Raw genomic sequence first — 25,982 nt, forward strand, 5'->3', positions numbered from 1 at the left:
AAAATGTTCCCTCAGTTTCAAATCTTTTTTTTTTTTGTCTTTGAATTTGAAAATTTCAGTTGGCTAACACGAAGGACGAATCAAAATCCATGAGAGTGGTAACTTCAGTCCCGGTGCATTCACTGACTCTGAGAACTCTGATAATTACGGTCAGAAAATGTCTGTTTAGTCTGTATTGTCATAGTCTGAAGTTGATCCCAAAATGGGTGTAAAATTTCAGAGTTTTATCTCGTACAAATCACGCGTCCAAACGCTGTTCTAGCCGATTCAAATTCATCTTTTTGTGTTAAATACAGGCGAAGAAAACGTCCTTATGGTTGCATAAAATGGCTTCATCGAAACATAAGTGCACCGGAACTGAAGATACTACCCACATCGATTTTGATTGGCACTTCGTGTTAGCCCCGCCCCAACGCGCCACAAAAGGGCCATCATTTTTTTAACGGAAATTTTCAGATTCGAAAACGAAGAAAAAGATTTGAAACTGAAAAAAAAATTGAAATTTTCGAGTTTTGAAACCTCAAAAACCAGAAAATTTGAAGCTGAATATAATTACATTTATTTTACAATAGCGAAAATTTTTTGACATTTTACTTCTTTTTTGGCCAAACACCAGCATATTTTTCGAAATGTTTTATTTGGGTTTCAAATAATATTGGCCCCAATTTAGCTCCATACAACTATTTTCATGTCTCCAAGATTTGTCTGTAAATGATGCGTTTAAATGCTACTAGAATGCTGGGTCATCACAGTTTTCCTTTCAGCTACTTTAAAATTAGATTTTGAATATTATCTGGTGAAAACTTTACATTTTCTTACTTTCTTAACCCTTTAACAACTGAGGCATGTCTGGTGACTCTCAAACACATTTAACGCACTGTAACTTTTCAACCGCTAACACGATCAACGTCATTCCAGTAGATTCAGAATAACGTTGATCGCATTATCAGTTAAAAAATTACAGCAAATCAAAGAACAGAATGGTTAAACAGATATGCCTGATAATTATTGAGTTTCAAATCAAGAATTACACACACACTAATGGGGGTGATACTATTTTATCTCCATATTTTTTCATTTTGTAAATTATTTTGCTTATTTAAACATTTTCTTTTTAATTTTCTGAATTTGTGACATATTTCTGGGGGGAAATTCAATGGTAGCATGATCACATATGCACTGAAAACTGCCTGAATGATTTCCACAACACAGGGCTGTTTAAAATTCACTACTAGATGAGTTTTTAGACACTTTACCAAATGTACTGTACGTTGACCGGTGCATCTTTTTCATTTAGTTGAAGTGTTCTTGTACTTCCTTAAAGCAACAAGAAACACTGTTAAAATAAGCTGAAATCAATAAAAATATTATTTTCATAGAGTCCCTTCCTATTCTTTCTCCAAACAGGAAAGTGTTATGTATTGAAAGTGTCTCTTCCAAAGTGTTTACTACGTTTCAGGTTGCAGCCGTGAAAGATTGTTGTTGATGACGATGCTTTAGAAGCATAAGGGAAAGTGGGAGCTTTTTTCCAGGAAACGCTCTCTAAGTGGGAGATTCCACTTGTAATCCAATTGATGGGAACTTTAAAGTGCACCTATGTGCATGTTGTCTTTTGAAAGTACTCACTCGGTTTCTCACGTACTTACAGAGGCGCTCGGAACCGACAGTGTATTTTGGCATTTTCACTTGTAGGATTGTAGGAACCTGACCTGCAAAGTGATGATCCTTGGAAAGATTTGTAGACATTGAAGATGTTTCACCAGGTTTTATCTAAACCTTTCCAAGCTTTTCTCAAAATCAGCACAAATGACAAATTTTTAGATTTATGTTCAAAGAATAATTGCTAGTTTTGGATTTTATAAGGACATATTTTATGAGGAGTCAGTTCCAATTATTACACTAGTTTCTTTATGTCACTATGATGAGAATAAACTACAATTAGGTACAAAAATCTCCAAAAATGCAACAACTTTGTTAAAATTAGCAAAAAAATGCTCATTTTTGGGCTACATAACATTAAATTTGAAGTAATTCGCTGCTTTTTTAACTTATTTTTCCCTGTTTTGAATGCTTGTGGACTCTGTTTTATAGATTTTAATATCTAATTAAAGATTTTTTGCAAAGTAAAAATGACTTGCTGCATAGACAGATAATTTTACTACTTTCTATTGATTTTCTTCTCAAAATTTTGTTCCTCATAGTGTGGAAACATCCAGTCAAGTCAAACAGTCTGTTTTAGAGCAGAATCACGAAGGATCATATAAAAGAGAAGGAAACAGAACTTTTTTCCATTTTTTTTAAGAATACCTCCCCTGAAAATTCAATATTTCCCATGTGCGTAAACTTTAAAGGGAGTTGCATTATGGTGAGAACCGAATATTTTTCTAAAACTTATTTAAGTATATTTAAGAAATTCTATGACACAAATAGATTTGTTTCATTTAGGAGGATAAAACAGGCCAACGGAGACCTTTCCGAGATTTTTCACGTCCAACTTTATTCCCTGCCAAGGCATAAAAAAATCTTTGCACAACAACCATCATTTTATTCATCATAAACCAAAACGGCACAAAAACAATTTATTCGAGCGTCTGCTGCATGCATTTGATTTTCAAAAAAGTTTCCTTCCTTGTGAACTCATTTCCATCAACGATGTGAAGAGGGTGTGTTCTGCTGCAGCGTTTAACTCCTGACTGAGTACTTGCATTGCGTATCGGCCAAACGTTACCCCTGAGGGTGTTTTTGAAACCATTAACCCTCCGGTGGTGCCACGGAGGAGGCCTCACGTTTGAGTCAGCACAATCCACAATCCAATTCTCTACAACTTCAGTGCAATTAAACATTAGACACTTTTGAGTCTGCCGAGACTCCAATTCTGAGCAGTTTTACATCAACTTCCACACAAGCAAAGGAAAATATTAAGACTTTTTGTTCAACTTTAGTTGTTCTTTTAATGATGCTGCATATCCAACAATTATTTTTGAGGCAGAATATTTATTAAAATGTTTTTTCTTTATATTAAATTAGAAAAATGCACATTCATCTATGTTTTTGCTAGAATTAGCACAAAAGCTAAATAACTATTACAACATACAACAGCAACAGCAACAGGCATGACCACAAAAGTTGAACACTAAAAACAAACACTAAAACAAACATCTCTGCATTTCCACCTGGAGGATCATTTAGTTTTGATTCTTGCAATTTCTGATGTGATCTCTTTCATCTCACAATGTTTATGCAAAGGTTATCTCATTAGATAACATTCTTTTTAGAAAGTACACTGCAAAAACACAAAATCTCATCAAGTATTTTTGTATGGTTTATAGTTTAAATAATATATAACATCTTTTAAGTAACATCTCTTTGATGAAAACATTTTCAACTTGATGCTTTAAAATATAATTTTATTTGGCTCATCAAATGTATAATTTTAAGACAAATGTATCTTAAAATGTTATACTTTACGCTGACCAATGTGTAGAAACAGGGATAATTGGACTGTTGCCCAAAATAGACTATATTTGAATTAAAAATGTATAAATACTTTTTTCTTTTTCAAAACATGATTTTATGACATAATTTATCCAATGACCAGAGCAATAGATCTACCTTAAAGTTCATTTCATGATTTTATTAGTCTTAAGAGAGCAGGACACAATTTATTTTGAGAACTCTTATTTTGTTTCATAGTGTATTTTCTGACTTGCAAGAAAAATAATCTTATCAGGAAAGTTTCTCAATCGCAAAATGATTTAAGTTTGGATTAAACATGTCTTAGGGACTAGATTTTTTCCCCCTAGAATAAAAGTTCTTAGTTATACCTCTTTTCTTAACATTTTGGTAGATTTTTTTTGCTCATTTAAAGATAATCATTTTTCATTTAAAATTTGTTTTACTTATTTCTAGGAGGGCTTTTGTTGCAGTGTGTTCAATAATAAATGAAAGCTTATGAGGGTTACAAACGACGCAAAACTTCTTTCTCCATTAAGCATTTCCTTGAAAATGTAATCATTTCAGACTTTTGTTTGATCAATTGTGTGGTTTTATTTACAGATAGCACATCTGCTCCACTCAGCTCATAAAACAGCAGAGAGCAAGTGGCGGAAAAGAGAGTAAAATGATCCATGACTGCAGGAAATGTACCTGTGGAGATGAATTATTGATAAAGACAGAGAGGACTTATTGACTGAGAAATCGTATTATCTCAAATAAACTGTAATGGACTTGCAGTGCTTAAAAGACACGTATGCAATTCTGTGGAACGATGTGATGCTAAACCAGAAAATGTATGCATTAAACAACCCATAAAAGTGCGCAATTTATAGATTTTTCTTCTGGAAAAAAAGTGAGTTCTGTGCATGTGAGTCCTTGCTGTTAAATGTGGCACAGTGTCATGAGCCTAAATATGCCATGGGTGATTAATGATGCTGCTTCTGTTGTAAAAGTCCCATGTGTCAAGATGAAGACAGTCTGTTTCTTCAAATGCATTTTTTTCACCTCAGCAGTACAATGAGGAAAAAGCACAGACGAGCTCATAAAGTGATCTTAGCTACTGAATTTATATGTTTATTTAATTTCTTCCAGATAATAATAATAAAACCATAATAATAAAAACTAGAAAAGTTGCATTACCTGCGATAATGCTAGTGTGAATGCTTTTTGCTTGAAGTAGTAGCTGAAGATGCTAAAGCTTTTTGCTGAAAAAGGTGACACAATTTACTTTAATTGCGGAAGGGATTTGCTGCAAAACCTATTGGCAAAATGTTAAATTAGCTAAAACTTGAAATTTTGTTAAAGAACTATGAAAGAGCGCTAAAGTTGAGCTAAATTTCTAAAATATTTGAAGTAAAATTGCTTTAAAATCCTCATGCCAATTTTGAAAAAGCATTTAGTGTGTTGCTTAAATATGAGCAAAACACCAAATTATCTCAAAAAACTCCAGCAGGTGCTAAATTAGCCAAAAAAGCTAGCACGTTGCTAAAATATTTGCTAAACTCCAAAATAGTCTAAAATTTCTCAGTAAACTACATTAGTCAAAATGTTAGCCTGTTGCTAAAATAGAAGGTAAACTCTAAATTAGCCTATAAAAACCTCAGAAGATAATAAATTAGCCAAAAACGTTAGGATGTTGCGAAAATATTAGCTAAACTTCACATTTTTTGAAAATTACTATAAAAGATGAAAAGATGGACCATTGATATGTTTTAAGGTTTGTTACTAATCTACCTTAAATTTTGAAATCAGAAGACTTTGTCATTCATTTCCCATGGGGCTAAATATTTCAAAAACTACAAAGTTTATGAATACCAAAAGTAAAAACAGTAATGTCCTGAACGAGATGAACGTCTTGATATCAAGATTGCTGAAAGCACTGAAATTGTGATTGAGTTTTCACGAGCCTTAAAACATATGGAAAGGAGCAGGAGAATCACTATAATCCCAATAATGAAATATAAATTATCTGAAATAACATTTAATGGAAATAAGACTAAATTATTTGTTATTTTATCACTTTCAGTTTAAACATTGTATGCTTTCTTAATAATTTGTTTCTCCTTTTTTGGAATTATATTGATTTTTTCCCCTATTTTAATATTCTTGATAATTCCTTTTCATTTTCATAGATCATTATGTTTTTGACTTATTTCCTGTTTTAAAAAACCCGCAGTTCCAGCTGTTACCTGATGGGGGCGACAAAGAGCGTAAACTCCGCCTCTAACCAACGAAGAAGAAAACCGGCGCTGATTTTGAACTGTGAAGGAATGCTGGAAGTTAGCAGGTGTGGTCCTGTTGCTGTTTACCGAGGAGTGTCCAGACATTTAGTTTGGTTAAAATATATTTTCACGGGGATTTTGCAGCACCTGTGAGGCGCAGGTAACTCGTGTTGTTTATTTCAGCATACGCGGTTTTTGCTGTCAAGTAAAGTGGAGTTTAGCTAATGTTTACGTTTACAGGTATGTCCTGACATGAACCGAAATGTTATTTTGTTGAGTTAGCTTAAAGATTTTGAGATTTAGTTTTGAAAAAAAGTGAAATCAATATCAGAAAGTCACAACGTTGTTCTTTCTTGTAGCTGATTTTGAATCGTAGAGTCTAATTTAAAAGCTAACCTGGATCAAATTGAAAGAATAAACCCCAAAGTTGCTTTTACTCTAATAGAAGACCGATTATTTTCTCACTAACTAACTCCAGGTGGATTTTTCCGAATAGTTTAGACGGAAAGTTCCGATGGAGTCATCTGGGATGAACCTGAACAACCAGTTCCAGAGTCTGAGGGCTCAAGTGGAAGCTCTGAATGACAGCGTGGAACCACGTAAGTTATTTCCTCACATTGTTCTGTTTTTTGACAACTTACCACTCACTCAGTTTAAGGCATTCCTTCAAGGAGATATAACCGTTTAGCAATAAATAAATAAATAAATGTGTACATTATCTTGTGTTTGTTTGTATTTGTTCCAGGATATGATCATAAAAATAAAACCAGACTTTATTAGGAATAACCTCTCTGAAAATCTCAATCAGTGACCAATAATTTCATACTTAATTAAAGTTTTATCAGTTGTCTCACACACCTATGTGTGTGCAATTTGTTCTCTGCTTTTGACCCATCTCCCGTGGGAGCGGTGAGCTGCAGACACAGCCGCGCTTGGGAAATATTTTATGGTTTAACCTTCTGATCCAACCCCTACACGCTGAGTGTCAAGCGGTGTTGATCACATTTTTGGCCTTGGATTTCAACTCTAACCTTCCAGTCTCAGGCTGGACACTACCACAAACCCAATGAGCCGATATGCTTATTATTCAGTGTCATTCAGTCCATGTTTTGCCAATCTTTAGCACTTATTGATTGATTGATTGCTAATTTCAACCCCGAAATGGAAGTTTTCCGTTACATCCTAAAAGAAATAAAAATAAATGAAATCATCGTCCATGACACAGTCACAAACACGAACACAGTTGATATAATAACTAAAATAGTTACCAGTTAAAATCAAAAACAGCAGGTGAGGTCACTCCTCCCTCTCTAGGTTTCCACATTCCAAAGCTAACTGCTGGCCGTACAAAAGACCTCCTAAAACGCTCTGACCTACTTCTCAGAGTCTTATGGCGTGTAGAGTTTGACATCATGTTTCAGGTCAAAAAGACTTCATGAGTTATTCTGGATCTTCATAATTTTGTTCCATCTGCTCAGGCTTTTTCTCAAGGTTGGGCGTTCAGTTACCATGGCGACATTATTACTGATTTATCAAAGTAAAGGGGCTATGTGTATGAAATGATCAGAACTTTACAAATAAGAACACAGTTGATTTATTCAAAATGTTTTTGCTGATCACTCCCATGATAACAGAACAACAAACTGTTCTTCACTAACATCTACGGTTGATTTGCAGAGTTCCTTCAGATGGCGGTCCACTTTGAGGAATGCCGTAAGAAGTGGCTGTTGGCGGGTGACGAGCTGGTTTCCTGCAAGGAGATGCTGGCCAAGGCAGAGACAGAAAGGGGGGCCCTGGAGGTCAGGCTGAAACACGCCCGAAACCAGGTGGATGTGGAGATCCGGCGGCGGCAAAAGGCGGAGGCGGTCCATGAGAAGCTGGTGGGTTTTCCCCCGTCTTACTTTTAAGGAAATTTGCATGAAAATCTGTTTGTCTCTATCAACCTGCTGCTGTGTGGGACCTACAGGAGCGGCAGCTGCAGCTGATCCGGGATCTCCTGGTTTCTGAGAACAATGGAAGCAGCGTCCATCTCAGTGAGGAACAGCGGTCAGCTTTGGCCTTCCTCAGTGCTCACTCCCAAGCAGCACAAGGAGCTAAAACAAACCTGAACGGCAGCAGGAGGTCAGCCCAAAAACACATTTCCTGAACTTGACATGTTTAGACAAAAATATACACAATTTTCATGGATTTCAATCATTTTTACAGATTAACTAGAATTGAAGAATCCGGTTCTTTGCTGTCAGACATCAGTTATGACCAGACGGACGAGTCTTTGGTAAATGTACTGCTCTTCTTTTTTACTTTAACCTTTAAGTGAAAGTCAAATAAATGTAGTAAAATCACACAATTTTTATAAAGTCGTAAGATGTCTTGCATCCCCAATGTTTAGGACTGGGATTCCTCTGTGATGAAGAACGTCCGACTCCGCAAAAGACAAAAAAGAGTACATTTAACATTTGAAATAAAGACATTTCATGAATTGGTTGTTCTGTTTTTTAATTTTTGAACTGATTCCATCTGCAGCGCTCCTCCAGAAAACATTCGGAAGGTCCCCCTCTTGCAGCAAAGAAATCCCGCTCCACTGGACGTGCATCGGAGAAGGTAATACTGCCCCCTGCAGGTATTCCTTAGACATTACAGTTTGAGCAGGTAATTGTTGCTGACGTTTGTGTTCTTCAGGTTAATGAGTCCATTGTGGCTAAAACAACCATCACAACTAACGGGGCTGTTGTTGAGGCCGTCTCCACTATTGAAGCCGTGCCTTACTGGACGCGTGGCAGGAAGAGAAGCGGTGAGAAGGATGGCCTTGAATAAAACTTTATTCATCCCACAAAAGGGAAATTTCCTTGCTAGTATATCTTTATTAAAAACACCACATTGATTTTTTTTATTCAAAAATGATAGAACTAATTGATATTTAATGAATGCTTTAATAAAAATTAAATCTAAATGTGAGTTAAAATTATTCTGCCTACTGATCTGAATTTTCTTTAGTTCAAATGTGTCAAAGTCAATGCTCGGGGGCCGAATCCGGCCCTCCAGATCATTTTATTTTATTGTTATTAATGGCCCGATGTTATCATGCGCTCAACTTATAACGTATAATTTTGACAAAATATATTTTTATGGAGAGTAAAATGTTCAAAGTTTTTTAAGGTTTAAGTTGATTTATTCTGGAATAATATTACTGCCTTTTTATTCTTCTTGCTTTTTGGACTATTCTGGTATTTTCTATTTTTTTAAGGCTGTTTTGGAGTTAGGCTAATATTTACACACTAGCTGTTTTAGCTAATATAGGCTTTTTCAGTTTTTTAGGATATTTTGAAGTTTAGCTAATATTTTTAGCTACATGCTAGCTGTTTCGGCTAACTTTATTTTTTTTCTTTGTTTTTTAGGTTAATTTGACATGTAGGTAATATTTTAGCTGCCTATCAATTTCAGCATCTTCAGCTTACAGCATTCACACTAGCATTATTACAGGTAATGCTAGAAAATCTAGTCCATAATTATGTTAAAAAGTTACGGTTTTAAGTTTTAAAAATGTAGTTTTAGAGTGTTCAATAAATGTTTATCCTGTTCGGCCCGAGACCTAAGGTGTGTTTTAGATCTTGGCCCGTTGTGCGATTGAGTTTGACACTCCTGCTTTAGTCCAACCAAAGCCTTTGTTTTTCCAGAAGCTCTTCTGTTTGGTCAAACAAACACAACTGACCAGTCTGAGTCCGCCAGTGAGGTTTCTGGCACTCTGGCTCCAAGTTTAACCGGCCCACCCAAACCTCTGCGAGCTAGAGCAGGAAAGAAGCACAACTTCATCGCCAAAACCGTACGACCGCCATCAGCATAATATCAGTTTCTTTTTTTTCAGTTTCTGTCCTGTTGACTTTACCTCGATCTACTCCCACCCTTCAGGTAATCAAGTCCGAGTTCTGTGGTCCGTGTGGAAGAAGAACAAAGTTTGGCAAACTTTATCTCCGTTGTCAAGACTGCCGGGTCGTGGCTCATCCGGAGTGCCGTGACCTCTGTCCTCTGCCCTGCAACCCCCCCGCCGTGGCCACTCCCATCAGAACCACTGAGGTACTGTCTTTTCCTGCCCACAGTGACCCTCAGGTTGCACACATATTTAAGATGATCCTCCCTGTGCGTAGGCCACCCTCGCTGACTTTGCTCCTCCCACGGCGCCGATGATCCCGGCTTTGGTCATCTTCTGCGTCAAAGAGATCGAGCGCCGAGGCCTTCGGGAGGTGAGCCAGGCTTCCTTATTCTCTGTGGACCCATCATCCTCTGTTCTTGAAATTAGAGCTGAATACCCAGAATTCTGCAATCTGATCCAGAAAAAACAGTGAAAATATTTGTGACTTCAGAGATCGCTGATTTGTGATCAACATAATTCTAGTCGAGTAAAAATATGTAATCATGTAGTGTAATTATGTCCAAATGTGAAGCATAATGTTGGATTTTAAGTACAAAAGCTAAACAAACCAAATGTCACCAGAAGTGAATGAATATTCAAAGTAAAGTGCTGGTGAAGGATCTAATTTTCAAAATAAAAGTATCAAATGTTTTTTGTAGATGGAAAAAAATAAGATTTAACTTCATTTTAGTGAAATAAGTTCTGAAAAATGATTTTCTTTAAAATATAGTCGGCAGTTTGAACAAAAAACATATATTAGGAAAATCTTGTGATCAATGATGTGATGCCATGTGTCTGCTAGCGTGACGGAGAAGTTGTACCGGAACATGCCTGTAAAAAGTTCATCTAAAGTTTTTTTGTTTCCCACTAAAAATCATGAAAAAATGAGTTTGTAAAACATGTTTTCTGTTGGAAATACTGTGAGATAAAAGTGATGCGAGTGTTTTCTAGTTGTTCCATTTCTATTGAGGTGTTGCTGTGTCTAAATTTACAATCTTTTGGTCAAGGATCTACTGGAACTGTTGTCAGATAATCATTGAGAATGGAAAAACATGTTTAGAATTTGATCTAAGATGATCATAAGCAACAGTGACTTTATGTTTTGTTTGCTGCTGAGATTAACCAGGAAGTTGACAGAAAAACGTTTGAGTGTGACTAAATTGATAAATATTATTTTTGTCTTTCTAAATCTTTGTGTTTTTATTAGGGCTGTGAATGTTGACGCGTTAACGCACGTGATTAATAGAACATAATTAATTGGTTAATATTTATTAATGACCTTAGGCGTCCTGCTGTGCAGCTGTGAGATCAGTGTAATAACACTCTGTCTAAAATAAGCTTAAACTTTTTTAACATTCTGTAATTGAGATTTTTTTTTTTTTATTAAAGAGAAAATATAACATCTATTTGTAATTTTTGGACAAAAGTGATGTTTTATTTTAATAAAAAAGGTGCAAACAGGTGAAAACAGCTTTAATGCACCGACGTCGTGGAAGTGAGCAGTTAAGAGCGGACAGACACGCCCCCACCTGTGTAGATTCCAGTCGAGCCCAAGAAATGGAGCTGGTTCAAAGTTCTCCCAACAAAGTTTTTTTATTATTTATTTCAAACACAATAAAGAAAATTTATTAGAAAAAAGAAAAAGCTGAAAAAGAACAGAATTCCAGGAAATCTTTCAAACAGCAGAGAGAAATTCTTATTTTTTGGGCTGCCTGGTTTGATTTGAACCTGGATTTTTCTGTATTTTCATTAAAAAACATGTTAATAAGTTTGTTAAACATTTTTGGGGTTTCCACAGCAAAATGAATCCCATTTTTCCAGATGGAATTTTCTGCTTTTGCATGGATATATGTCTAGTGTGAGAATATAACATAGAAAAATGACTAAATAAAGATAGTGTCATATAGGAGAGGTTGTACTGATTAAAATGATAACAAATAAGCAGCAGGTAGTCTTTCAAATTGAAAATACAGAGAATTCAAATATAGACAAAAACTGAGTTTTAAACTTTAGTTTCCAAAGAGTTAAAAATAAATGTTCTAAATGTACAATTTTGTGTGTGATTTCATATTATGGCAAATACTCTAACTAAAAAAAAAACATGCCGATTAATTGCAATGAGTTTTTTCCAGATTTACAATTAATATGTTAGTTAATTTTAATCGATTCCCTGCCCTAGTTTTTATTATGTTTTGTTGATTCTGATCTCCCGTTCTAAGTAAATGATGCTGATCTTCATCCACTTTCCTTAATCTGTGTGTTCCTCAGGTTGGTCTGTACAGAGTCTCTGGTCATGAGCGTGCGGTGAAGGAGCTGAAGGAGAAGCTCGTTCGAGGAAAAACTCTGCCTCTTCTCAACAAAGTGGAGGACATCAACGTCATTGCCGGAGTCCTGAAAGACTTCCTCAGAAACCTGCCAGAGCCTCTGCTCACCTTTCACCTCAACAAGGTCTTCATGGAAGCAGCAGGTGAGCTTCTGGGTTCAGGTGTTGCTTAATTTCATGCCTCCCAGATATAACAAATTAGACAATTATTTAATCCCATTTAGTTAAAAAATGTGTAAAAATGTAAACAACTTTTACTGGCTTACTAGAGGAGATCAATAAAAACATCCATAGGAAACAGTTTGAGGTAAAGCAAACAAAACACCTTTTCGGAAATTATGACTGAACTTATTTACAGAAGCCGAAAACTGCTTGCCTACTTTTTTTTCTCGTCATAACGAGATCCTCTATAACGAGAGAGCAAATGTAATTTCCTTGTGATAATGACATACTGAAGGCCTGCCTTAATCTTTTGATCGTTTTTTTTCGTGATAACAAGAAAAGTGGTGCGTTCACCGAGCTCTGGACATCTGCAGCAAAACAAAGCATTTTATCGGAGAAAATGTCAAACACCAGCACTGAGTCAGTGCTGCCGCAAACGATTATTTTAATAATCGACTAATCTCCAATTATTTTTCCGATTAGTCGATAATCGGGTCATGAGCAAACTAGTTGTAAAACACACGTCATAACCATCATTAGCTTTAAACTAAATAAAAATAAAAACAATAAAGACAATAGTTCATTAAACTTTTAATGAATCGTGCAGCCACTGTCCTTCACTAGTTTCTGGCATTAAAACAAGATTAAACTAGAAATGTTGCATTACCTGCAATAATGCTAGTGTGAATGACATTTGCAGAAAGTAGTTGACAAAAATGCTGAAGCTTTTTGATGAAAATAGTGACAGAATTTACTTTAACTGCTGAAGGGATTTACAGAAAATGCCAAAGCTATTTGCAAAATGTTAAATTTGCTGAAAGACTGGAAATTTGTTGAAGAATTATGAAAGAGCTCTGAAGTTGACCTAAATTTCGGAAATATGTGTAGTAAAGTTATTAAAAGAATCCCTAATACATGCCAATTTTGCAAAAATATTTAGTGTGTTGCTTAAATATGAGCTAAACTCCAAATTAGCCCCCCCAAAAAAACTTTAGTAGATGTCAAATTAGCCAAAAAGCTAGCATGTTGCTTAAATACTTGCTAACTCAGTAAACTAAACTAGTCAAAAGCATTAGCTTTTTCCTTAAATAGAAGCTAAACACTAAATTAGCCTATAAAACCTCAGTTTAAAGGCTACTTAGCCAAAAACTTTAGCATGTTGCTCAAACATTATAGTATACAAAACCTCAGTAGATGCCAAATTAAATATAAATTTTAAATACTAGCTAAACTCTAAAATAGCCTAAAATTCCTCAGTAAACTAAATTAAAGACTTTAGCATGTTGGTAAAATAGAAGCTAAACTCTAATTTGACTTAGTAGTCTAAAAAACTTCAGTAGATAACAAATTAGCCTAAAATATTAGCATGTTGCTAAAATTTTAGCTAACTCCAATTTTTTTTGAAAATTACTATAAAATATGAGAAAATAGCCCATGAATTTATTTTAAGGCTTCTTGCTAATATAATTAACATTTTTAAATTTGAAGACTTTTTCATTCATTTCCTAGGGGGCATATTTTGCTCAATATTTCAAAAACTGTTAAGTTGATGTTTTCAAAAAATATGAATAAATGTATTGTAGAGGACTGAGTTGTGCTGAGAAGCTGTTGGGGTCCACTTTGATCCTGAGGTCAGTGAACGCACCACACAGAGACGCTCGTCGGCCCTGCCGGGTTCTGTTGGTTCTGTCCTTCTACCTGTTTGTTTGAGGGTTTTAGTGAATTAAAGGGGGGCGGGCTGGTGCGTGAATTAAGGAGCATAGATCCACTAATAAGTGAAAATAGACTAAAAAACAACATTTGTGGAGGGTTTTCTTCTGCTGTTTTTGTTGTTACCCACTAAATAAGGAGACTTGAAATGGGTAAAATCTCAGCGTCTCAGTGTATACGTTACTGTATAGTATTTATTATGTTGTTATCACAAGAAAACAAAATTTGTTTTCTCGTACTTGTTGCTATGTTTTTTACTATGAAAGTATTTTACTTTCATAGAAATAGTTGAGGTAAAAAAGGAAAAATTGTGGCATCCAGTAAACCTGGTTCCCTCAGAAACGACTGGTGCTTCTCCTGCTGCTGACATGAGCTAAATCAGTCTGGTTACTGCACAGTTACCGTTAGTGAGAGGTCAGATTTTAAAAGTGTTTTTTTATTTCAACTGTAGAGATCCAGGATGATGGCAACTGTCTGGCTACGTTGTATCAAACCATCAGTGAGTTGCCTCAACCCAACAGAGACACGCTGGCCTTCCTCATGATCCACCTACACAAGTAAACGGCTAAAATATTCAAGTTTCTGGGAATAAATTCCATAAGAAAACTGTATTTGAGTATTTTTTTTTATAAAATATGGACTTCTTTCTGAACCAGGGTGGCCCAAAGTGTGGACACCAAGATGGATGTGAAGAATCTGGCCCGGGTGTTCGGCCCCACTCTGGTGGGTCACGCTGTTCCCGACCCGGACCCCATGACCATCCTGCACGACACCAGCAGACAACCAAAGGTAGAGCCAAAGAGATCCTCGGAAATGTTTGGTTCTGAATCATTGGAATGAAGTTGAGTTTTCCTTTATTTCAGGAACAATCCTGAGAATGTTCTGTCAGTACTCCGTTCTTGTTCTGCCTCCGTAGGTCGTAGAGCTCCTGATGAGCATGCCGCAGAGCTACTGGAGCCGCTTTGCTTATCCAGATGTCACAGACATGGACTCTTCACAGCAGCCCGACTCCCCCAAACACAAAGGTAAAGCACAGCTGTTCAGAAGTGGAGGAGGTTCTAAACCAGCAGTCTGCAACCTTTAACACTGAGCGAGCCGTTTGGTCCAGTTTCTTACAGATCAAAATCCAGCGAGAGCCGGAAAGTCCTACGTTACCGTTTCAAAAAATGGACAATATTTACGTTTTTGTGATCCCTAAAAATCATTTAAAATGTAGATTTCAAGTATTACAATATTAAATTAAACAGGTCTATATGTTTCTATGTTTTTATTTATTGTACTTTTGACAGCAGCAAACACAAGTTCTTTTCAAAATAAAAATAAAGATCCTGCTGCTGCAGCAGAGAAATTTCAAAATAAAATGCAAGACAGTCAAACATTATCATAGGGATTTTGGTGTACCACCATTATTTTTCTCGTTTTACTTTAAAATATAAACGACATTGAAGTAGAATGCAATTATTAGAAAGTTAAATAAATAAAAAACTCAAAACATGAACTCATGTCATAGTTGTATGTATAACACAGGTTAAAATTTCTTCACCCTTTCCTATGGACTGTATGTGAGAACTGGACTGAGTGACTCCTCCCCCTGGCGGTCCAAAAAGGAAGTACCCTCCTATATAGAAGTCTATTTGTCAGAATAACCATTTATTTTCTGATGCTTTTTTCCTTTTTTTTTTAAATGTTCTTAACAATCCTTTCTTGGGATTTTTTTCTGTAGTTCCTTATTCTTAAAACCGACCAATCGGGTGCCTCAATAAAAGCAGGCTGACTCCTTTGTTCAACATTCCAAACATTTGACCAGCTTTGAGCGGTATGGGGTGTGGATTTCCAACAAGCTCACTCCTGATTGGTGAAAGCGGTTGCCATTGAAACGTCAATAACCCACATCAGGGGTCTGCGACCTGAGGCTCCGGAACCACATGTGGCTCCTTCACTTTGGCTTTGAATAAAAATGATGACAATTTCGGTAAATAATACATTTATGGTTCATTTATTTGACTTAATCAAGCTTTGTCATTTATATTTTGAATTTTAACAGGGCAGATAACTGAGAAAAATAATGGTAAGAGTAGTTTATTATTAGAATAAGAAGAAAGCACATTTAGATTTATTTAAAAAAATAGTTTATACACCAATGTTATCATGTTTATATTCAATAGTAAAAAGGAGGAAATGGTTAAGCGCACCAAAGTCCTAGAAATGAAAATACCATGTCTAATTTGAGTTTCTTGCTTATTTGACACAGGGTTTATTTTATTTTGAAGGGAGCTTATGTGCTGCTGTCAAAAGTAAAAGAAGTTAAAATGATTGTTCAGACTTTATATAAATAAATAGCTACAAAAACATAGAGAAAGTGTATTTTTTCATACAACAACGTTTTTCAGCTCTTGCTCAGTTTTCTTGCTTAAGTAAAAACTGAACCAAATAGCTCTTTCAGAATCTAAGGTCGCTGACCTCTGACCCAGACCAATTGCTGCTTAATGACGACGTTTGGCGCCAACATGGATTTACCAAAAAAATGGCAACTGAATTGATTCATTTGGTTGGAGCCTGAATGAAGCCATTTTCAATGGGCGACTTCCCTCACTCACTCCAGTTCTCATGTACAGTCACTCTAATGCAGGGGACCCCAAACCACGGCCCGCCTCCACATTTGGCCCCCCAAACACTCTCAGAGTGGACAAAACATTTTTGTAAAATGTTTAGGACTAAAATGTTTTAATGTTATTTTTTTCTGTGAAGATTATATAAATGGGTTATTAAAAAGTTTGGGGCCCCCTGGTCTGATGTACAGAAGCTGCAGAGTGAAAACGTGTCTAAACATTCCCACTCTTCCCCTCCCTCACAAACTTTATCCCTCTTTTTCTGCAGTGAGCATCCTGGGACCAGTGACCACCCCAGAACACCAGATGATAAGCAAAACTCCTTCGTCCAGCTCGCTGTCCCAGAGGATGATGCAGACGCTGTCCAGCACCAGCTTGTAAGAAACCCCACTCAAATATTAAATATTTATACTTAAATCCAAATATCTGACACGCTTAAACAAATCTAAAGTCAACATTAGGTGAAGAATACATTTTTTACCACAGGATATTCAAACCAGCTTGCATTTACCGGTACATATTTATGTTGTTAGGCTGCCAGGTTTAAACTTTACATTATTTTAAGTAAATTTGCTTAACCGGAAAAATCAAAATGAGGGGTTGTGTCCAAATTCCTTCACTACTCTACCTAGTGCACTATAAGTGTTCACCATTTCTTCAGGGAGTCTGAATCAATCCATCCGCTCATCTGGGACCGGGTCACGGGGGCAGCAGTTTAAGCAAAGTTACCCATCCTTCCCTCTTCCCCCAGCTCCTCTGGGGGACCTGAGGCGTTCCCAGGCCTGAGTCTATAGCGTTCATTTTCCGCCAAAGCTCTCCCATGAGTGTATATCAGACTTAATGCACGCAGGGAACGTTCCACGGGTGCAGGACAGTCTCCTGTGCGCCCGTGAATGTATTCTTACGCCCCTAAAACTAGTTCTGCCCGATTGTGGAGAACTGTGAGCGTGTGGAGCTTCTCATGTGTGAAGCTTGTGAAACTCAACATTGAAGGAAAAAAAAACACAGAAATAACCGCTTATCATTAGTATTTCAAATTAAAACTAAAACTAAAAATGAAGAGGTAAAAATGGACTGCTTTATTGATTTATCAATTTTTAAATTACTGCAGTAAAACTAATCATTTTTGATGTTTCCATTTTTTTATTGAAAATGAACCAAACACAGAATGAACATTTTAATTCATTTTCTATGAAAAGTGTTCAATCACAAGAGGAACTCTTAGAAAATGAATTTAAACGTTTATTATGTGTTTGCTTCAATTTAAATTTTTTTAAAAATGGGAACATCAAAAATTATTTATAGAATTTATAATTAGAGAAGTTTAAAAATTTATAAATCATTAAAGCAGTCCTTTTTCCCTCTTTTCATTTTTAGTTTTAATTTGAAAAACGAATGATACGCTGGTATTTCTGGCTTTTTTTTTCCTTCAATGCTGAGTTTTCCTCGGATACGCAGGAGAAGCTCCACGAGTGCTCAGTCCTCCATGAGGGGGCGGAGCTAGTTTTAGGGGCGTAAGAATACTTTTACAGCTGAACTGTAATACAACAGACCGGTACAGCGTCCGCATAAAGGCGGACGGTGCTCCCATCCGCCAGTCAATCTTGTTCTGCCCTCACTCGTGAACAAGACCCAGGGATGCTTAAACTCCTCCACCTGCACTCACGAGAGAGGGCAAACTACCTTTACGACCTTAGACTTAGCTGATTGACCCTAAATCCAGCCACTTCCCACTCAGCTGTAAACCGCTCCAATGCATGCTGGGGGTCCTGGCTCCATGAAGCGAACAGGACAACATCATCTGCAAAGAGCAGAGATGAAATCCTGGCGGGGCACCGGGAACAGGTCTGACTTACTGTCGGCTATAGAACCAAGCTTTTACTCCGGTTATACAGAGACTGGACAGCCCTCAGTAAGGCTCCCCGGACCCCGTACTGCTAGAGCGCCCTCCACAGGACACCACGGGGAACGCGGTCGAACACCTTCTTCAAATCCACAAAACTCATATGAAATGGATGAGCGAATCTAGAAATTTCCCAGAAGTCTCTGCGAAAAATCAGTGTGCATTGATGCGCATCAGATTGGATAATATAAACCACAATGCATTGCAGTTGAACAAATTTTCACGAGAAAAAAAAAATACAAATTTTGATAAACTATCCAAGTTTCATCATCAGAACACAGCAGATGATTCATAAAATGTTCATATTTATGCACCTGAAATCTTCAGTAGTTGGAGAGGAGAAAAGGAATTCGGATGTCCCCAGAAACATTTTTATTGTCATTATGACAAATTACAGCAGCTCAAGACTGGGGGGTACAACAACTAAGTAAAATGACATCAGTGTGCCAAAAACAACACTAAAGTGATTTTTTTGTGTCTCCTTCTATCATGTTGGTTCACCTCATCTTCAGTTTTGGAAGCAAGAGCAAAGCAGCATCTGCCCCAAACCGACAGGGCAACTTCTTCACATCTCCACAGCTGAAGTAATGACAAAACACTCATCTCTTCATACTATCATGCAAAAAAGGATTATGCAGTTATAAAACTTTAAGAATGTCAACATTTTAATCCAAAGGGCTTCATACTATTTTTCTCATTACTGTGGGCATATTTGTAAACATTTTTACTAATGAAAAAACTTTTTATTTGTGAGATACTTTTATTGCTGGCATGAATCCTGTGAATGTAAACAGAGACACAGAACAGTTTTTTTTTAATCTAATTTTGTTTGTTTTTAAGATGTTGGCATTCATCAGTTGTTTTAAAAATCTAACCTCTTTTTTAAATATTTATGGAAACTGTTTTTAGAAATACTTTGAAAACTCCTTTAGAAATGTTTAACATGAATATTATTTGTATGTTGCTGCTAACTGCACCGCCTGTAATCACCAGGCCTCCTTCACCACTAGGGGGTGGTGTTGCACCACTTTTGATATTGAGTCACCTTTACTTTATACTGTACTTTGCTTAAATTCATTTAAACTTTTATATAAAACAAAACTATTAGATTCTAAACAATCCACATAAAGTCAAAACTGCTTTAATTTTTTAATAATTCAGCTTTTTGTTTAAAATAAAATCTAGTTAACATTCAATAAAATATACTTACATTACAGCAGAAAAAAACCTTAATATTACACTACTATGCATTTCTATATTTTTGTATTTTTACAGACTAAATATGTTGTGATCGACACATAACTTCACCAAAGGATTGCTCTGTATTTTTTACTAAAAAAATGAAGTCTGTAAATAAAACACAAGTGAAACTTTTGGACTTGATTTTCTTTAAGTCTGAAATGACTCTGTGTCTGAGCTGAACATGCAGAGCCGCTTTGAAAGCAAAACAAAAGCCTTTTCTAGTGCGTGTCCTTTCAGAGGGTTTGTTATTCAGGTTTTGTCCTGGTTATGATGGAATACAGGCCATTATGTGCGACCCTTCGGTAAAAGCACAGTGCCGGATATTCCAAAGCTTAATTATAATGCAATGTGGCTCATTGTTCCAACAGTCATTACGGCTATTTTCATAATCTATTGGGCTGAACGGGTCGGCGCCGAGGTCCCACATTATTACAAATTAAAGCAGGGATCATTTATGCATCTTATAGTTATTCCATTAGCAGTTATTGTGGAGTGCTGCGCTGCACTGAACCCGATGACACACATTCTATGTGCCCTCGTTTGATACAGAGCTCTAGTGATACTTCAGGATGTATGAAGAGCGCTTTTTGGGGGCGGGGTTTCAGAAGTGTTCTCGTTTTCTTTAATGTTAGAATTCATAATCCACATTAATAGTTTATTAGGCTGAATTGGGGTCTCCAGTGTGTGTCTCTGTCCCACCACCGGGGGATTGTGTGTTTATTTCTGCTATGCGGTGCAACATGCGCTCGCCTGCTGCAGACATCAAACAGCTGGCTGTGTACCTTGTGTCTCTGTGGCGCCATATTCTAGAGTGCCCCGGCGTGCGGTGACAGCGCTCTGTTCTGCTGTGGGACCAACAAGGGGCCAGATGAGTAACTAGTCCAATTAAGAGCGCTTAAATAAATTACAAAGTAAGATAGTGAGCGTGTAACATCAGCCGCGGCGCTTAATTCCTCAATTTATACGGTGAACCGCAGGCCCCAACGCCAAGGGAGACATCAGAGCTCCCGCCACCAGCCTTGGAAGCTGAATAAAATCAATAATTACTCAAGTCATAAGGTTTAGTTATTGCTGTTATTGACTGATTGTAAAAGCAGTCCATATGTGTCAAGCTGTTGTGCAGCGTGTTGTGTGTTCGTGCTGCACCGGCTGCTGGAGGTCAGGGTCAATGATGTCAGCAGCTCGGAGATGTCAGATGTCTGCAGACCAAATCCATCCACATGACTGTACGGACGGTCTAATCTGATAGAGAATCGGCGTCAATCATTGAACTAAAGGTCTTTGTTTTACCGTGATTGGACGGAAATTTATCACATGACGACAAATTAATTTGTAGTGCTGGACGATACATATCGTGTGATAGAAAAGTGTCTATCGTGCCATTTCTATTCTATCGTTTATAACTTAATTTGATCAATTACTATGCCAAATATATCAATAAATAGTCTGAACCTTGACAGTGTGAACACAAAAAATGTATATAAGTAAAAATAAAGACAAGTTCTTCTTAAAGAAACTCGTTTTGTGATTTGAGAACGTAAAGCTGCTTTAAGTTCTTTGATTCGCACATGACAGAACGATGGAACAGCTTGAAGTGGTTTCCCTGGAGTTGAAACAGAAACACTGATGCAGGCAGCCCAAGAAGAAGCTCTTTCAGCAAAAGAGGGGTACAAAGGGGTGATTTGGATACATTTTGGATTCAAGATGTCCGACGATGACCAGAAGACTGCAGTATGTAAATTATGCTACGAGACTATTCCCGCGCTGATGCTAAGGAGCATTAAAGGAGGAGAAGATGGAGAGTACAGGGAGCTGGTGGAGGACTTTGTGGCCTGCAGCAGGAAGAATCAGCTGCAGCTGAATGTCCATAAGACCAAAGAAATGGTTCTGGACTTCAGAAGAAAAGCTCCAACACCCCAGCCCATATGCATTGAGGGAGACGTCGTTGAGATGGTACAGTCCTACAAATACCTGGGGGTCGTGTTGGATAACAAGCTGGACTGGACCTCCAACACAGACCAACTCTACAAGAAGAGCCAGTACAGACTGTATTTTCTCCATCGTCTACGCTCCTTTAACATCTGCTCCAAACTCCTCCACATGTTCTATCAGACTGTGGTGGCGAGTGCCCTCCTTTATGCTGTTGTCTGCTGGTGCAGCACCAGTAAGAAGAACATCTCCCGGCTGAACAAGCTCATCAGAAAAGCAAGCTCTGTGGTTGGGATGCAGCTGCCCACAGTGGAGGATGTGGCAGAACAAAGGACCTTGTCCAAGTTCAGGGCCATTGTGACAAATCCTTTACATCCCCTGCATGAGGCCTTAGCTGGGAGGAGGAGCCTGTTCAGCAGCAGGCTTCTGTCACAACGCTGTTCCACAGACAGACTGAGCAGGTCTTTTGTCCCTCGTGCAATAAGACAGTACAACTCCCTGACTGAACAGCACAAGAGGATTTTAGTGAATTTTTAATCTGAATGTTTTATGGATTTTATTGTAATATGTTTTAATTAGGAATATTTTACTGATTCTTTATATTTAAATTTAAGTGTTTTTAGGGTTTTATGTCTGTGATTGTAAAAGCAGCTGGCCGCTTTTAAATTTCCTTCGGGATTAATAAAGCTTTTCTATTCTATTCTATTCTATCTAAGACAACAAACTTTCTAACACTCAAGTAAAGTTCACAAAAATGAACATATGTGATTACAAAAATAGGAGATAAACCAAAGCTGTGGAACAGAACTGTAAGTATCTGAACACTCGGATTCTCGCTCCCGAAAATTCAAGTATGAATATTTGCGACGTCCAAATCGCTGATTCACAATCTTTATAACTATAGTAAATTATCAAGTTATTAAATATTGATTGATATTAATATTGAATAACGTTGGATTTTCATCTATGAACTTAAACAAAGCCGAATGAGCGGCGCTGCTGTCACAGAAGTGAACAAATCTTCAAAATAAAGTGTCAGTGAAACTTCCTGTTTTCAAAGTAAAACTAGCAAGAACTTTTTTTAATAACTGAAAATATACTTTGTTTTATATCGTGATGTATATTGTTATTGTGATATAAAATCACTATTCATACGGTGTTGTGTCTGCTGCTAGAGCCTACGACTGCATCATGACTACTCTACCTGACTACATGACTACGCAACCACTCTGACCAATCAGGAATGAGCTTGCTGGAAACCCACACTCCTTTAACTTGAAAGCGGACTTCACAACATCTGTCAAATGTTTTGGAACATTGGACAAGAGGGCCAGGAGGCTCCACCTACTTTGATTGAGGCATCTGATTGGTCAGTTTATAACTTGAAATATAGAAAAGTATAATGAAAATAAAGAGGATTATCAACTATATGTTTAAAAAACAAGTATCGGAGCATGAATGGTTATTCCGACAAATAGAATGAGTAACAGCTGTTATTTTCTCTATAGAAGTCTGAGATTTTGTCTTCGTGGAGCCAGAGGGGAGGAGTCACTCAGTCCAGTTCTTATAAACAGTCATTGGTTGTAACATAGAAACTTTACAAACTAACTTTCAACAATAGAAAACCATCACTTTAGCATTCTCATAAATAATTAAAAATTAGTATTCATTTTTCAGTTTTGTTCCGATTTGGTTTGTTCTCTGAAGTTGTATTTAACTCTCTTATGCCTGAACTATGATAAAATCAGGTAGGGTTTTTAAAAACTTGTTTTATTCATCTTTATGAGTACAAAATAAAGTGTTTTTTATATATATCTTTAAGCTCTACAAATATATATTTACCTATCCACTCAAGTGTACTTCATGAATTTTGTAAATTAAAAAAACATTAATGTAATTTTTTGGTCATTTGTAAGAATAACTGTAAATAATTCTAATTATGTTGTAATGGCGGTTCCTCTATCTCTATAGTTTGATTCATACATGGTTATAGACTAGGGCTGCCTCGATTAGTCGACTAATTAACCACTAATCAACTATTAAAATAGTCGAGGACTAATTTATTAGTCCATTAGTCGTTACTTTATATTATATGGAGTCAGATTGTAGTAAAGTTGAACAAAGTTGTGAGCGTTCAGCACCAAAAAATCCACTTTTTTCATTATTTGAGTCAGTGAGACCAAAACTTTATCTTTTGTGAAGAATAGTTCCTTGTTTCTGATGTCGACCTCATTAGAGAGATCAGGAATATACTTTCAGTCAAACTCATTCTGACAGGTGACCTTTGACTCTATATACCCTTTGTATATAAAAGTGATATTAAATTGTTGCATCATCTTGAGGGGCGGGGCACCTGTCAAAATTAGTTTGATGGGAAGTATATTCCTGATCTCTCTCATTAGATTTAATCTTGTTTTGATACCAGAAACTAATGAAGGACAGAAGCTGCAAGATTAAATAAAAGTTTAATAAACTATCTTAATGATTGTCTTTATTTTAAGTTAGTTTAAAGCTAATGGTGGTTGAGATTTTTTGCATTACATCCACTTTGCATATGACCCGATTAGTCGACTAATCTGTAATAATAATATGTGATTAATCAACTAATAAAATAATCGTTTGTATCAGCACTATTATAGACAATGTGCCTGAACTGAGAATAGTGGGACAAAAGTAACAGTCATGAATTCAGCATCAATTATCATAGAATCTAGCTTTCTCTGAACTGTTATTTCTGAACTGAGCATCTTCTGTTTGTATCCTGTGATATAATCGTATATTTGCTCTCAAAGCTTCATAATGTAGTGACCTCCATGCATGAAAGAGTTAAAAATTATTTGTTTGTGCAACACTTTAAAAAACTTTGTTGTGTGAACAAACAAGCTGACTTCAGACGGAGCAAGTTTCAACAGGCTTTAGCACATATTTAACCACATCATTTGATCTAAACCTTTTTGATTTAATGCTGCCTTATTAAAGAGGTCAAGTATAACTCTGCTGAGAAACACCCGTGTCTCCTCCACACCCACAGAAACTGCAGGTTCTCTTAACTACACCACAAGTGCATGCCTCGCTGGCTTCTGGTCATCTTCTCTCCTTCAGCTTTATCTCTCGCTCCTCGTGCCCCCCCCGGTCCTTCTCCTCCCCTCCTTTGAATCGAACCACCGTCTTAGCTGCTACGGTGCATGGTCGATACCTTGTTACCACAGAGAAATCAATTATCTCGACCAAGCAGCGGGGGAAAGAGGCAATAATGAAAGAATGCTCCTCCTTCCCAGACAATGGCCACGGTCATTAAATATGAATTTATCATTGGCTGAGGATATTTACGGCTCCCAGAGTGGGGCCCGGCCGGGTTCACGCTCTTTTTCCAGCATGAATGCGACTTCAAGTGTGCCAGAAATGTTTACCAGGTACTTTAACGCTTTAATTGTTTCGCTAACAATGCAAAAGTTTCAACCAGACAACACAGAATCTGAGCTGCATGAGATGTCACCGCTGACATCTGAACGCCACACAGGCAGGTGACAGTGGAGACAGCAGTGATGGACGGCTGGGAGGTGGGCATGCCTTCCGTGGTGTGTAATGAGCAGCTCCCAGAGCTTGACAAGTGGTGGAACTCGCAGCCCTGACACCGCTGCAGCCTGGGAAATAATGCAACTGAGGAAGGAAGCAAGAAAAAAATGTCAGATTCAGGCAAGCTCCTAAGGCAACAATAAATTTTATTTTAATGGGCCACCACAAGCAATAGCAGGCACTCAGCAGTCTGTTGTGTTTGATGCCAAACTGTGCAGAATAAACAGATTTGCTGTGCAGCTGGTCTAAACACACGTTTCATTCTATCTCTCTGACTTATGCTGTTAGCCCACGTGCACACACACACGTCTCCTCATTTCCCTGCTGCCGCTCAATCTCTGCTGAACATCCCAGACAAGAATTAGACAAATCATCACAAAAAAGATCTTCCATTCATTTTCCTCCACTTAGCGGAGCACTCGTCTCCAGCTGTCGCATCCAAAGCGGGGTATTTGTTTTAGTTTGTGGGAGAAAAAAAAAAAAAAAAGAAGGAAGTGAGATGTTACTAATGAGAAGCAACATGTCACATCTGGCTCATTTCCTTCTCAGAAGAAGAATCTTCGGCCATCCTGCATGAGGTCAAAGACTGAATCATGCGCCCACATTGATTTGATTTGATTTTTTTGTGCTCTTAAAAGAACAGAACTCTGAAGAAAGATTCTTCTAGATCAGGGGTGTCAAACTCAATCGCACAGGGGGCCAAAATCCAAAACACACCTTAGGTCACGGGCCGAACAGGATAAACATTTATTGAACACTCTAAAACTACATTTTTAAAACTTTTAAACCGTACCTTTTTAACATAATTATGAACTAGATATATAGCATTACCTGTGATAATGCTAGTGTGAATGCTGTAAGATGAATTTGGACACCGAAGAAGCTAAAATTGATCGTTAAATAT

The 25,982-nt window shown here is 37.1% G+C and overlaps 1 protein-coding gene across 4 annotated transcripts; it reads left to right on the top strand.

The window, feature by feature from the left end:
• Positions 1 to 5,709: 5,709 nt before the first annotated feature.
• LOC112145706 (rac GTPase-activating protein 1) lies at positions 5,710 to 19,706 on the top strand. 4 transcript variants are annotated; one of them, XM_036211828.1, is made up of 18 exons: positions 5,710 to 5,782; positions 6,214 to 6,316; positions 7,395 to 7,597; positions 7,684 to 7,838; positions 7,923 to 7,998; positions 8,107 to 8,160; positions 8,241 to 8,318; positions 8,397 to 8,508; positions 9,392 to 9,537; positions 9,624 to 9,788; positions 9,860 to 9,955; positions 11,893 to 12,091; positions 14,271 to 14,376; positions 14,476 to 14,608; positions 14,736 to 14,844; positions 16,697 to 16,805; positions 18,844 to 18,915; positions 19,607 to 19,706. In XM_036211828.1, the coding sequence occupies exons 2-18, from the start codon at positions 6,232 to 6,234 to the stop codon at positions 19,620 to 19,622; spliced, it is 1,914 nt and encodes a 637-aa protein (XP_036067721.1). In that variant the 5' UTR covers positions 5,710 to 5,782; positions 6,214 to 6,231; the 3' UTR covers positions 19,623 to 19,706. The 4 variants fall into 4 exon arrangements, with proteins under 4 accessions (XP_036067721.1, XP_024126860.1, XP_036067722.1 ...); XM_024271092.1 differs by having other exon boundaries at positions 5,720 to 5,877; XM_036211829.1 differs by having other exon boundaries at positions 5,720 to 5,877; positions 7,923 to 7,992.
• Positions 19,707 to 25,982: the final 6,276 nt, after the last annotated feature.

Source organism: Oryzias melastigma, linkage group LG5, assembly GCF_002922805.2.
Source record: "Oryzias melastigma strain HK-1 linkage group LG5, ASM292280v2, whole genome shotgun sequence".
NCBI classification, from domain to species: domain Eukaryota; kingdom Metazoa; phylum Chordata; class Actinopteri; order Beloniformes; family Adrianichthyidae; genus Oryzias; species Oryzias melastigma.